Here is a 13,840-nt window from a genome sequence, read left to right as displayed (position 1 = left end):
AAACATTTTAGCACATCTTCAAGTCATGTCAAAACCGCCTCTATAAAGTCAAATATTTTAGTGTTGTCTATCCTAGTAGACCAAATGAGCTCACTGAACAAAAAAAGAAAGATAAATTTATCATGGAGCTCATAAGTCAAACAGAGTAACATATCTACGAGGCCAAGTTGTAGTTTTTTTTTGAAAAAACTTAGGTTCCAGGTTATTCGAAAAAGTTCTCATTATTTTCTTAAGCATCGACAACTATATGGATAACACTTTCTATGCCACTTGATTGTTCTACTAACTTGTGTCCAAGGATATATATTTACAAGATGCTAGATGAACGTATTCTGTAGGTGAACGTACACCATATAGATGTTTCATATTATAAAGAATAAGCTTGCACATAGGCAATTTCGGACATAAATTGTTTCGAGCTGTGTATTTGTATTACTCCAGTTATATAATAAGCACCACATAATTCAATTAAGCTTAAAACTATTGATTTTTACGGATAAGCAACTAGAACTTACATTTACATAGTAAAGCTAGCGTTTATATACTTACGAAATTAGTTATTGATGGTTCAAGAGATATTTAGCAAATGAGTAGTCATTTGTATTGCGAAAATAAATCACGAGCTCTGCCGTGCAGGCAACAGTTCTGTATGTTCTTGATATCGTCTGCTGTTATGTTTTGATATACCTGAAGGCATCAGCAAGGCAAGGTTTATCTAGGTGTTCAAGAGTAAAACAAAATACCAAATATCATAAAGGGTTTTGGAGGTTCGGTTGACAGGTGTCTAGGGATTTGCGAGTATCTAGATACAAATTTAAGCTAGAAGATGCTAGATATTGTGCTATCTCAAAATTTTATAAATTTAGTGCTCCGGGCTTGTACATGGGTATCTGCGCAGCACGAAATCTTCCATGCAATATGCCCGCGCACATAGTGTCGAGAGTTCCGTAGATTCAAAGTTTAACTGTATTAGAAAGGCTGCATTGCATAAGGTTAGAAACGAGGGCGATGATCAAGAACGTATGTTAAGTAACGTATGGCGCTGGTGTGTTCTGAAAGCCATTTTTCCTATACCAGACTAGGATTGTTCGCATATAATCTGAAATGGTAAATAATGTGACAAATATAAGCATTGATGAAAGCTTCGATATGCGATACATGATTGCCATATGTAAAGAGGTTTAGTGTTATATTTAATAATATAAGGCCATTGATACACGGACATGTTCGAAGTAAAATATAGTTTAATTCGAAACGTCAAAATATAGTAAGGTCGTGTCTTCTAGGGTGCTGGCCATAATTTTAGTTTTATTGTATATGAAGTTCAGAGCAAAGACAGTGGTTTTGCGAATGTTCTGCATAACTATACACTAGCAGTGATCTGAACAGTGCGAAGCGCGGTCAGTAAAAGCCCTGCTGTGTTTTTAGAGAGGCCGGTCTCTCAAGTTCTTACATATTTTTAGTTAACCTTAGCACGTTTACCATGAATTATTTGCCTTGATGAGGATCGCATTTTTTAATGAGTAATATGGTAATGTCAAAGACGTCGAATAACCGAACCTCAAAAATAAAGTGATGGTAGGCTGCTCGAGCAAAAGAGGAAAAAAGATTAAAAGTAGTGAATTTGATTTAGCTGAAGATAAAAAAATCCGGGACTCTATGCATTAATTCTCGAAGTATGTGGCGCAGTAATTTTCTTCCTTCACATCAAGCTCACGGGTACTCTATCTTAAGTCAGCTTAGGAAAGGTGCATTTTGAACATTCGTTGAGTATTTAAATAAAAGCAATACAACAGGAGAGCAAAACGCAAACGCCTTTAACGCCATGAACAAATAAAGAGTACGTGGCTCTTTAGGGGTATATATATTTAAATAACCTGAACTACACTCTAGTAGCAATCTAGTAAATATTTAGCTTATAACTATATCTTATTTAGGTGAATGAGTTTGTTTCTGGGAGGCACTAATAAAGTCTATGGAGCAGGGGGTAAAAGCGTTAGGCAAAAAGGTTTTCTGCGCAACACCGGTCTGGGGCCATCATTTTAGTATTCGAAATTGGAAAGCTGAAAACCAGTTAAAAGGTAACCACACGTCAGGACTTTTAAGTACGGGTTCTAAATTGTAATGAAAACATTAAAAATAAATAAAAGAGGAACAAGTGGTTTGTCACCTTCGAAGTTTGAAGGGCACCAGTAACTAATCATTTTTCTAAAGACCTACTTGCCTGATGTTTTCGTCAATACTTGATGAATTTCATTCTCCCCGTTTTCAAGAAGTAAAAGCTTGATTACAAGGTGTTGATTTTTGGTGTCGAACGATACGTTTGCTTCTAAACTAAATGGCTTTGACAACACTCAACCAACGTCTAGCGTTAAACTGTAACTTGATGTGAAAATTTTTTTCTATTAAAACACTCGTACAGCGCAGATCTGTTTAAGTTAATACCACGGGTGGACTGAAGGGAGTGGCATGAGCCACTTGATTTTTAGGGCAGAATTTCTCTCCGTTTTACATTTGTTAAATCTGACCGATCAGGCCTTCAAAAGCCTGTTTTTCCTTCTAGATAAACTCTGGCCAACTTGTTTCCGCTGGCCAAACATTCTCTATATGTACACAGGTAGAATAGAGTACCTCTCAATCGTTGTACATAGATTTTGTGATTACCGATAGGTTAACCGGGCAAAGCCGATGCTCTGCAGTGAGCTAACGTGTACAGTGAGTCATCCTAACGTCCCCTCATGTACAACCCACAGACATCCAAGAAGTCCTTCCCATATTCGGCATAGATAGCTTTGCAATTGCATGACTTGTAAGAATTTGGGTGAGAGCTCTTAATATCTGAGATAATGTCCCTGACCGCGGATTGTGGTGCGATCCGGAGAATGGGCATCCTTTCTTTTTGCTATTGTTTGAAGATGTCTTCTCCTGCATCTACTTCTGGGTAGCCCAGGTTTGCCGCCGCTTCTTAAGATTAAGGTCCTAAAAAATCGTTCTTGCCAGGACAAGTACTGCTGATGTGCTAATTGTTCAATATGTCTGAAACATTTGCAAAACTAAGATGCCCTATGCGCTCCGACATAGTCTCTTACTCAGTTCCTCAAAGTGATTTTAACTAGATTGGGGTCCCATGAGAAGCAATTCGCTCCCCAGTTTTCAGAATGACCCTCTTCTTTGACGCCGTGAATATTGCCAAGCCAATCGAAATTTTTTTCCACTTAAGCTATAACGGTTCTTATTTGTTTTGAGGTAAATTCTTAGCAAATGTTATCTGCTAGCACTACCCAGTTTAAAGGTTCACCAACCTTTTTGACTTCCTATGTAACCCGAAAAACCAGATAATCAAGCAAATGAAGGAAGAATCAATTAAGTGAAAGTAACAATTGGTTACTTATAGAGTTATAATTCTCGAATTCTCTACAGGAACGTACGAGTAATTTTTTATTAATTTTTTTTTAAATTTGCGATATTATTACATAACAAGGGTCTAGTCGTATAATACAGTAGCATACAAATATACATGTAATGTACAAAACGGTTATAGTTCTATTTTGGGAGACATTTTGCGACATCACATAGGCTGGGATTCTGTCCTCGACGATATAACGTTGGCAACACCATATACCGAGCGATTATATTAGCAACTGGCTCGTACAAACTGTCAGAGGCTATCTCCAGTGGGTCAAGATGACCTGAAAACATTAGAAACACAAAACTTATGAATGTGCTTATCAGAAGTATTAGCCGTGAGGCGATGAAGATGACATTTTATTTGTAAAAAATTATAGTGCTTCAGGTAATTAGGCCTCAATTGTGCACTTTCAAAAAAGATATGATTTATTGTACCCTGTGCACATATTTTGCAGAAAAATGTTACTAAATAAATAAATGTATGTTCTAGTTTAAGGCGCTCGAAAAGTTCTGTTAGTTGTAGCCAAGTATATTTTTAGAATGAATATTTACTCCTACTTCATCTTTTTATTGACATCGTTTATACTAGTTGTATATTAAAGGTAATTGTTCTGTAGATTTCGTACCATCTACACTTCAACGGGCTTCCCCGCGTTTCATTCACTGTACTTGAGAAACCGTATCTCATTTTCTGCAAAACTTGCTTTGGCTATACTTTGCTAAACCCAGGTAATAAATGGGTGATGATAAAATTTGATGCGGAAGACAAAAGATAAACTACGCAAGCTAAGGAAGGTTTACTCGTAGAGTTTATGGTGCTATGTTGGATTGCAGTATGCATGACCATTGGTGAACTAGACTCCAGTAGCTAACGTAGATCTAATATCGACCTAAAATGGGTAATTACATTCAACAGCAAGCTACTAAGTTTTCTATGAAAAGAAGGTAACGAATAGCATAAGCATTAAACCAAGTTTTCCAATAAAATACATTCTGAATTTCGCGTTTACTCGAAACACAATTTGTGTGGCGCGATGGGTTCAAAACTGCTTAGTGCATTTATAATTTGCGATGTGTTTCAGCCAGCGATTACAATGCTATCGCATGCACAAGTATTGAGCCATTAGTAATTATTGATGACTCACCCTCTCGTAATCTTTTCATAAGCATCCGGGTCTCCTTTTCTATTGATTTCGATCGTTCTCTCATTTCTTTCAGTAATTGAAAATGTTCGCTCTTTGCCTTCTGATTGACTCTGCTAACCCGAGGATCTCGTATTCGCTCAACTTCGCGTAAGTTTGCGGCCACTGCTTGTTCGATACATTCGATAGCGTCCATACCTAAAGCACAGGCAAAATCATATATTTCACGTATTAACTATGACAGAAGGAGGTATTTATTTACCTAGATAGAACCAGTCATTATATTATCATTTTCGACCGCACAGAATTATACAGAGATGTATTTGTTGCAATATTGATATTGTGAACTAAGTTTATATAAGAATCAATTAGTTTACTACATTATAGTTACTTGTTAACCTTTTTTTTGCAATCAGCGTATACATCAGCAGAGTTTTCGCAAAGGGTCACCAAAGGCCTATGGTGCAAAGTACAGTATGGGTACAGTACTTACGTGAAACAGAGTACCTGCAGGCGTCGCCTTTAAACCTAAGACTACTAACCTACGTGATACCGGTTTTGAACAAGCTCTACCAGGGCTCTGGAAAGCCTTGATCGCGCCTCAATTGCGTTCGCCCTGACCGTACTCGCCAGCTGAGTTTTGTCGTGAAACATAACTTGATACTTCGAGCTTTCTTGACGACTCTTAATTAAGAGCTACAAAACAAATATAGTAAAAACAATAAAACACACGCTAAATAGAACCGAACCCTTTTTTAATGTGTAGGTTTCCAGGTTTAAAAAAAAAGTTATTTCAATTTTTTTGCGTTTTTGCCTCTACTGAAAGTAGAAAGCAATATCTAGATGAAAAAAAAAACTTAAATAAAATACACAATAAAAACCTTCTCCAAAAACTGGGATTCGGTATAAGTCCGTGGTGTGATTTGGCGAAGTACTGGAGTGACACCCGGACCCAAGTTTTTAGCAGCCTTCGATCATTCGCATAGCATATGTATAAAGGAAAAGGTAAATACTTGGCTGCTTTTATCCTATTTATAATGCAAAATGTATTATTACACATATGCGGCACTCTGCTGCTGAATTAAGATATTTTTGAAATAAACTACTTTAACGTATTCAGAACAACTAGAAATATAATTTATTTACGTATGTGTATTTCAGATACACATACAAATTGAATAGAAAATAAAATATTCTATAGTCAACGTGTGTATGGGCCTATTAACGATGTAGCCTTGTTCCGTACACAAAAATTTTTCATGCTAAACTTTAGAATTAGTCATATTTCGTCTCTTTTATTCTAGATCTGGTGGCATCAAATGAGTGGTTCTAAGGACGAATTCTAGCAAAGACATATCACCAGCGAATAGTGCAATTTGGCTGCATATTTCTTAAGTAGCTGGTATCCCCTATAGCACTAAGGCTGTGACTTTGAAAAATGTGAAGCTCCTAAGAATAATTTTTTGTTTTTTTTCTCTAATATCTTAAAAATGGTGTGAATACCACCAAAAAAGTTTACAATATATATAAAAGTTGTGTACTTTGATGAAGCTTTCCTACTGGTCAAAAAAATATTTTTTTTTTAAATAAAATAATAATTTGAGTCAAAACATCTATATGTCATAAATAGAAACCTGTTTAAAATTTCCTTCCAATGGAAACTTTTCGGGTTGGTAGAAAATTCCCGTGTTTATACAGCGGAAAACAATAAGCTATGCAACTCCCATCTTTATTCACGACTTTCCCCTATTTTTTTCAACCAAGTGCAGTTCTTTTAAAAGGTAGCGGATTTGTCTGGTTGAAGTTTTACAAAGTTTTAATTCCGAGCTTTTGAGTTCTTGACTTGAAGGCGGCGAAAGTGACTGATAGAAAAGCGGAACCCCATCGACACAAGAATATGTGAAGGGTGCATCAAAACCACGAAGTTTAAGACGACAGCTGCCGTGTGTGGCCTGGCGTTGTTATGTAGCAGGGTGGGCTAAGCTCATATGTCGGGTCATTTTATCTTGAATGGTTTAATCGACTCTCTAGTTCTAGATTTTTACTGAATCCGGCCCTCGCAGTCTTACTAAACGCAAAAGGTGATTTTATTCAGATGAATATCTGAATAAACCCTGGGTCTTGGCTTCTCTGACAAAACCAACCATTCTCTGCTTCATGTTGGCTTACTTTGTGCAAAAACTGGTTACTGTAGCGCGTGACATTTGATGCTGGGAAAGATGTTTAGATACAGCATTAAACTGTAATTCGCTGGAGGAACTGGAGAGTTCATGAGATAACCAAGCTCCTAGATTTGCTGTAAACCCAAAATGTGTGAAGTGTTTATCAAGGTCGAGTGGCTGCAGGCCTTCTCTTCGGTCAATTCCTAAGTTGTTTGTTGGCCGCCTTTTTTTCCAGATGTCATGAGATAATCATCATTAAACTCTGACGGTCGGTCGGAGTAAAGGGCATCCTCTAGGTATCAGATACCGCTTTAAAATTTAGTAAACCACTTCTAGTTTTAGCGATAGCGTCGTTACCATATAGAAGGCAAATATTATGGGTTGTTTCGGCAACGTTTTGATCTAGCCAAAGTGCATGACAAAAAAACGTGTCGAAAATGCATTGTCTCCCGTCTAAAATATCTATTTTTGAGTAGTTTTTTGAAGGTGTATACAACGCAACAAAGAAAAGAGCCTTCGAACAGTACATCAGATGTAAACAACAAATGAAAGGAATTTGAAAAAGGTTTTAAAGAAGGCAGAAACTCTAACTTTCGTATTGAACACATTTTCATAGGTCTCATTGTTTTTGAAATATTGTTAAACAAATATATTGGCGAACTTAACAAATTTGTATTTTGACAAGCAACATTTTTTAAACTAATGTTATTACACTAATGCTAGTGGGCATCACTTCAGCGTAGAAAATCGTAAAGAAAATAAAATTGATAATCTCTCCTTGTAGGTGCAACCTGCTCTTTCGCTTAGCATTTCGAAACTGCTTCGTTATGATTACAAAAAATCACTATCTATTTAATATATCAATCAAGTATAATACTTTTCTGAGTAAAGCTGGCTGTTTACAATAGGATGTTTTAACTAATAACTAAATGCAATAAACTTTATATTACATTAAATCATGGATTACTCAATTACTTTAAAAGGCCACGATAGTTTATATACATTAGAATCATACGAAAGAGTAAGCTAATTTGTTTGTTACCGGCCTTTTCCATTATTAATACTGAATTGTCAGAATGGATTTGTTCGGGGTCTGCTGTATCTAATGATTTGAAAACCCCAAATGTAAGATCGTTACCTTCATACCTAATTTATCATCTAATACGATGTTATATGCATATGATACCTCGTTCATTTTCTTTTCGGCCTCTTGTAAACGCTCCTTGATACCTGATAAAACTCCATCTTTAAGCATTATGCTTCGTGTAAGGGACCCAATGCAGCTTTCTGCGGAACATATACGCATGTATTGCTGCTTCAAATCTACAGTCAAATTCACCAAATTATAAATGCTGCATTAGTATTCGGCGGCCGTGGCTTCACGAAGGAAAACCTCGTACAAGCTATTTTTTGTATTACAAACAGATTATGACATCTAACTTCTAGCGACCGCCGCAGTGTATATTCAGCGAAAACCTATTTAGTTTCGAAAATTAGCATGAAGCTATATTGAAGACTAAAAGACTTGGCGAATTCGCTTAGCTGAGAACTATAGATTCGCTTGGACCAAACGAATGGCAATATCATTAAAACATACCCTGTACTTCCTCCTCAAGAGCTATGAGTTCGGTTTCTTGGTCATTTTGGAGATGTTCCTGGACGATTTGGTTCTGCAAAAGCACCTCCTCATTGAGAAGGTCTTCAAACTCTTTTTCAAGATATGCGTATTCTTCGTTAATACTCAGTGCCTCATCCATAGATAACGTTTCACATATTACCTATCGAGAAAATGAGACCTTATTAAAAATGTTATGGCAACTCAGAAAAGTATTCTTCTTATCTGAATAAAATTTTCAAAGTTCAAGCAAATGCCAAACTGATAATCACTCTTACCACTGATGAAAGTGATGCATTTACGTTTGGCCAGATTGTCGAATCAAGATTCTCCAAAAAATTTTTCGCTGCTCCTAGCCATTGTGCTCGATTCCATTCTGGGTTAGTTGCTGGATTTAGGTCCTTAAGAATGTCTCTCACGAAGGAACTGGCCAAGTCTTTGTCGGCACCATATAAATCTGCGCATATATCAATGAGTTCTGAAACGCTAATCTCCATACAAATGAAAATAAAAATATCGTTGGCAATTTTACAAAAGTTATTTCCATGGCTATAAAAACGAACAATATGTTAATAAAGTTACTTTATGGATGCCGTCTGCCGCCTAACAGGGCTCGAATAGGCCATATCAAGTTCATATTAATGACTTAGTTACTTTGTATATAACTGCTACTAGGCCCATCCAAGGACCTGTTTACGATGAGCTACGATAACGATCAAAACAACGAATGTTGCTTTAAACCCAGGCTTAGCTATCAATATCCCCTAATTTATCAATCCAAATATTTTTTTAATTGGTTAATTTAAAGAATATTATTAATAGTGCTGCACGTCCTGTACGTTATTGGAAATGCGAACATATGTATCCGTATTATCTATTTAATTACATATATTTATAAAGCCTCAGGATAATGAAAGTAAATTTAAGATTAACAAATTGACGTACCTTGCGTACCTTTAGCGTAAACATTTTTATGATATGCTGCTTCAATTATTAGCCTGCCATGTACAATATATCCTTTCGCTGGACAGTATGTAGCTTTTCGGTGCCTAATTCACACTTTTCAACCAGATTCTAAATATCAATATAAGTTTAAATTTAGACGAAGCTAACTTTTTAATTGCATTCTGAATACCACATATACAACTCTAACGGCTAACCTCGTTAGGTGTCGTGCTGAAGCCACCGTACATCGGAGAGCTTCGAAAAGTTCATATGAATGGGTAGTAGCTATAGTCTTGTCCAATAAGCGAGTCACCGTTCTTCTATTTGATTCCTGCCCTTTTAAAGCGATCTCATCTTCATCCTGAAGGCTCCTTCGAGAAGAACTCGTCCACCGGTATTCTTTAGTAATTTCCATCCTTGAGTTGAACATTATAAGCAAATTAATGCGTCCCTGACAATCCGGAGTACAGCATTGGGCTCCTGCAACGTCATTATGAAATTGAAATAACCTCTTACGCGAAACTGGATCTTCCTCACTTCTTGATATTACGTTTTACAAAGGGCTTCGCGCGTCATGATATGCTACTAAATAAAATGTATTTAGATATGGTTGGAATCATGCTGCTTATCAAGTACAACATTTAAAAAGTCAATTTAATAAAGCTCGATATTTTAAACACTGCATATGAAATTATTAATAGTTTTAGGCCGCTAGATAGCACTAACTAAATGTTTTCCAGGATCGAATCCCTTTAAGTAACAATGGTGGCGGATCAGATCAAAACAGCTGAGTAAATAATTTAATACTACAGAAGGATAGGGAAACACGTTACTACAGGCAAAATAATAGTAAGAGAATCGTCATGCACGCTTCAAATGTGATTTTAAAATGCAAATCTTAAATAAATTGTAAGATTAGCTTTTCAAACTGCTAATTTATTCATCTTTGATCAGAAGTTTAGCTGGTGGCGGTTGAAGAATAGTATGCGGATACTATTAGCATATTCAAGAAGTGGTTTGATCCGTTTTGATATATTTTTTAGAGTTCAGCTCAAGTATAATACAATCATTGCCGAGAAGCTGCAAGTGAATATAAAAAGAATTGATATTTAAATAAATTTGACAGCATGCTTTAGATGAGCATGTTACAAAAGACTATACCTGTGCCATGTTTTGTTCTTCTACCGGCGAGGTTCCCCACCATTGCTTTCCAGCATCTAGGATGGAGCACCAGCACGCAACCTTCCTGACAGAAAACTCGGACAAAACCGGAAAAATCAAGCGATCGCTCGAAAATCTCCGGTTTGGCACAAGTGTTTCTATTACAACAGACGTGATCTGCTTGCGGGCTATTTTCTAGTTGTGCGAGCAAAGATGAGCACGCTTTTTCAAATGCTTCTTGATTCACTGGATGCAGCACTACGTCAGTGCCGGGCATTACAACGATTTCGAATGAAGCTTCCCCCAACGATCTGCAATATTAAACAATCAATGTTTTTCAGGGTATTACATTGCAAGAACTTTTGAATTATATGCAAATATTTATTTAATAACAACCTCAAAACAATAAGAACCGAGTGACGAAAGAAATCTCACGTTAAGCTAAATGGGTAGTATAAATCATATAAGGTGAGTGCCTTAGAAAATAACATAAGGGCCACTAATTAGGTAACCATACTGCCATACTTGTTGCCAACCTTTTCGCTAAGTCATATTGACAGGCGGCTATTTCTAGTTCGGCCGTCCATAGCTGGACCATCCCCTGATGAATTTTGACAGACTTCAGTAACTGTCTTGCCCTGCGCATCAGATCTCTATCAGAACTACGCAAGGCCGCGTACCCGCATACAAGCAGGAGCTGTTCTTTCAGGGCGGCGTCGTTGTCATCGGTTTTCATCAGGTCGATTAATTGTCCTAAGACGGTAACCGCTTGATCAAAGGAGTTCTGCATTAGATATGCCCCGACACGCTTGCACAAGTCATCTTTACCCGGCTTCTGCAGTTCGCAGGTGTTTCCTGCAAGAACTTGATTTTATATTAAAAGTTGATTACTAACGTGCCTTTAATCCATTTGAAGTTAAGGAGAGCTTAAAAATGTATTAGGTCTACAAGCCCAACTGCGCACACAGCCTACTGTTTGGGCTGTGTGCTCAGCAGTCATAAATTCTAGGCGGCCTTTTAACTAACCCTAAGAAAATAGTTAGGCATATTTCATTGTTTCACTACAAAGTTCCTTAGGAGGCTACAAATAGAAAGTTGATATGACAGATCCCAAGCTTCTCGCGTGATTACTAATGTATTAAAAGAATATTTGAAAAAGTGCTAGCAAGGAATGTGCTAGCGCTAGTTGGTTATATTTGATTTACATGAGAGACAGATTTCGTTTCCTACCAAAAATATCGTGTGCACTTACCTTCGACACGCGACCGAATTTTCGTCGACATAATGTTGTTCTGGCCATATTGGCGTGACGGGTCGTGGTGACGAGTATGTTTAAAGCCATGGAGCTCTAATTGGCCATTATCAATATCTTTATTATCACTGTTGTCGTCATTGTTGTATCTACCGTGAATTTCCAACTGCCAGATATAGCAAAATGTTTCCGACTCCGTGGCGTAGTTTGAAAGCAGAACAACGATGGGTAGTGATAGGGGTGCCAACTTCTGCATAGATGTAATTACTCCTATTTGACTGGGATGAAGTAGCCCCTTTGTCAACCCCTGTGTTTCCAATAACCCAACGGTGTACCCTAACTCTTCCGGGAGCTCCGCGTACCACTTGTTATACAAATGCCACTGATCATCAGTCGACTGCAGTGCCACTAAATAGAACAGTGTACCGTATGTAATCTCTTCGAGGACGTAATCCTCTGCCAATCTCAAAAATTTCGAAAACGTTAACCACAGTTTCGCCTGCCGAGCGCTCTGAAGAAGTTCCCCAATAAGATCACTAATGATAGTCCCCTGATCGGGCTCTGTTGTCACAAGACATTCGGCTAACACGTGCGTTAGAACGACCGCTGCATCACGTACGTGCGCACGGTCTTTAATTTCGCTAGGATCGTCCCGACCCTCTCGACCGATGTCGTAATTACGTAAAGAAGGAAATTCGTGAAAATTTTCAATAGCTAGCTGTAGGTGGCTGCGCATTGGTATTGCAAACAGATCGGCGTGCGCCAGAGTCCGAATTTGCAGAAAACGGTCCAGACTGCAGAGCTTTCCTACCAGGTGAAAAAGTTTAAGAGTTACAACATCTGCGTTAACTGCTTGGGCAAACCCCTGAATATTTATAAACGCAAGAAAAATACAACTGCCTTAAACTGAGTGTGAAGGGCGTATGTTACGTTACGGTTGTCTTTTACCTATCACCTGCTGTATCGTTATGCTAGCTACAGTCCTAGATAACTACAATGTATATATTTTTCTACGGTTAACGAACGCGCTACGTCTTGTAATAAACGCGAGTGCGATGAACCGTCTGAGATGATATCAAGAATCAACGTTGGAGCAAGCTATACTATGATCATATGCCGAAAGAGCTTCTCACAACATAAATACCCAGAAAAGGTGTATCGACGGCATGCATACATAGAGCTGTCCATGAGTTAACAGACTCGCTGTGTGGACTCTTTAACATGAAATAACGTTAAGTTATGTACGCTGCCTAACCACGAATGAAGGATATGCTATCGTGTGTTCAGAGGAAACGTACCTGTTTTTTGTACATCGCCGTACGTACTTCTAGTGCAGTTGCAAAGGGTCTTTACGAAAAGTTCAGATAAAAAGTCAACATCAAGCTCTATTCCCTTAAAAATACCTTGTGAAGCAGCGAGACCCACAAAACGCTTTGAAATCGTTTCGAGATCTGTTTTATTCCGAAACGACCACATATCGATTAGCTGTTCGAGTCACTTCAAAGCTACCGCAATTCTGAAAAGTTATGTTGAGATAAGTATAGTGCATAGACGGGAATTACTTTTCAATTTAGTCTAGTATGAAAAAGTTGACTGAGCGAAGAAAGAGTTCAGTTTCGTAGATATGTAAAACGCATTTTCGTTATTTCTGTTTTTATCACATGTGATATAGTCGCCATGTCTAGGACAGAAGAGTTGTTGGACGCTGGTCACTCAAGCGATGTCACACATTTGTCATGCAATTTGTATTAAAATAAAAAGTACACTTGACGACAAACATGTTCTTCTCATATAAAGATTCACTTCTTTATCGCTTTTTCAAAAATGCTGCGTAAGGGCTAGAGTTATGGGTCAGTAGTAAAAATACCTAAAGGAAGCTTATTGTTTAGGAATCATGCGCATCGATCGTAGTCACCTTGCATAGAAATCTAGGATTTAGTTTTAGGTAGAAACTGATTAAAATAATTGTAACTGCTTCCAGCTTGGCTAGATTTACCGGATAGCTGGATAAATTTACTAACAGCACACAATTGCATTATATTGTCGTTTTGAATTTGAGTCATTGTGTCATCGCACCAATAAAAACAGTACTAAGTTGGCTAACTTGTTGATACATGTTCTAGCGCGTTCAAACAGTCTCGCTCGAAGAATCAGC

At 37.6% G+C, this 13,840-nt stretch overlaps 2 protein-coding genes across 9 annotated transcripts in view; one reads left to right on the top strand and one right to left on the bottom strand.

Annotated features, from left to right (window-relative positions):
* The window catches only part of LOC111273576 (uncharacterized), an 11,365-nt gene extending 6,258 nt beyond the window's left edge, over nucleotides 1-5,107 (top strand). Inside the window, exons 1-3 of one of the 3 annotated variants that reach the window (XR_015316007.1) lie at nucleotides 827-1,107; nucleotides 4,627-4,700; nucleotides 4,967-5,107. The gene's annotated coding sequence lies outside the window, so the exon portion shown is untranslated. Of the gene's footprint in view, nucleotides 1-826; nucleotides 1,108-4,626; nucleotides 4,701-4,966 lie in introns of those variants that run through there. The other 2 variants (XR_015316008.1, XR_002687938.2) reach the window with 2 other exon arrangements.
* LOC111273573 (uncharacterized) lies at nucleotides 3,389-13,840 on the bottom strand. Of its 6 annotated transcripts, none has more exons than XM_022855274.2 (12): nucleotides 13,601-13,831; nucleotides 12,984-13,201; nucleotides 11,686-12,492; nucleotides 10,970-11,297; nucleotides 10,434-10,744; nucleotides 9,488-9,752; nucleotides 8,606-8,813; nucleotides 8,310-8,382; nucleotides 7,899-8,035; nucleotides 5,093-5,246; nucleotides 4,554-4,748; nucleotides 3,389-3,689 (listed from the first exon to the last, which is right to left on the bottom strand). In XM_022855274.2, the coding sequence occupies exons 2-12, from the start codon at nucleotides 13,159-13,161 to the stop codon at nucleotides 3,544-3,546; spliced, it is 2,802 nt and encodes a 933-aa protein (XP_022711009.1). In that variant the 5' UTR covers nucleotides 13,162-13,201; nucleotides 13,601-13,831; the 3' UTR covers nucleotides 3,389-3,543. The 6 variants fall into 6 exon arrangements, with proteins under 6 accessions (XP_022711009.1, XP_022711006.1, XP_022711008.1 ...); XM_022855271.2 differs by having other exon boundaries at nucleotides 8,310-8,490; nucleotides 13,601-13,830; XM_022855273.2 differs by having other exon boundaries at nucleotides 8,310-8,490; nucleotides 10,970-11,288; nucleotides 13,601-13,830.

The sequence above is a fragment of the Varroa jacobsoni genome, unplaced genomic scaffold, assembly GCF_002532875.2.
Source record: "Varroa jacobsoni isolate VJ856 unplaced genomic scaffold, vjacob_1.0 scaffold_200, whole genome shotgun sequence".
In the NCBI taxonomy this organism is placed as follows: domain Eukaryota; kingdom Metazoa; phylum Arthropoda; class Arachnida; order Mesostigmata; family Varroidae; genus Varroa; species Varroa jacobsoni.
The sequence above is the reverse complement of the archived record's forward strand: the minus strand, read 5'-3'. Positions and strand labels throughout refer to the sequence as shown.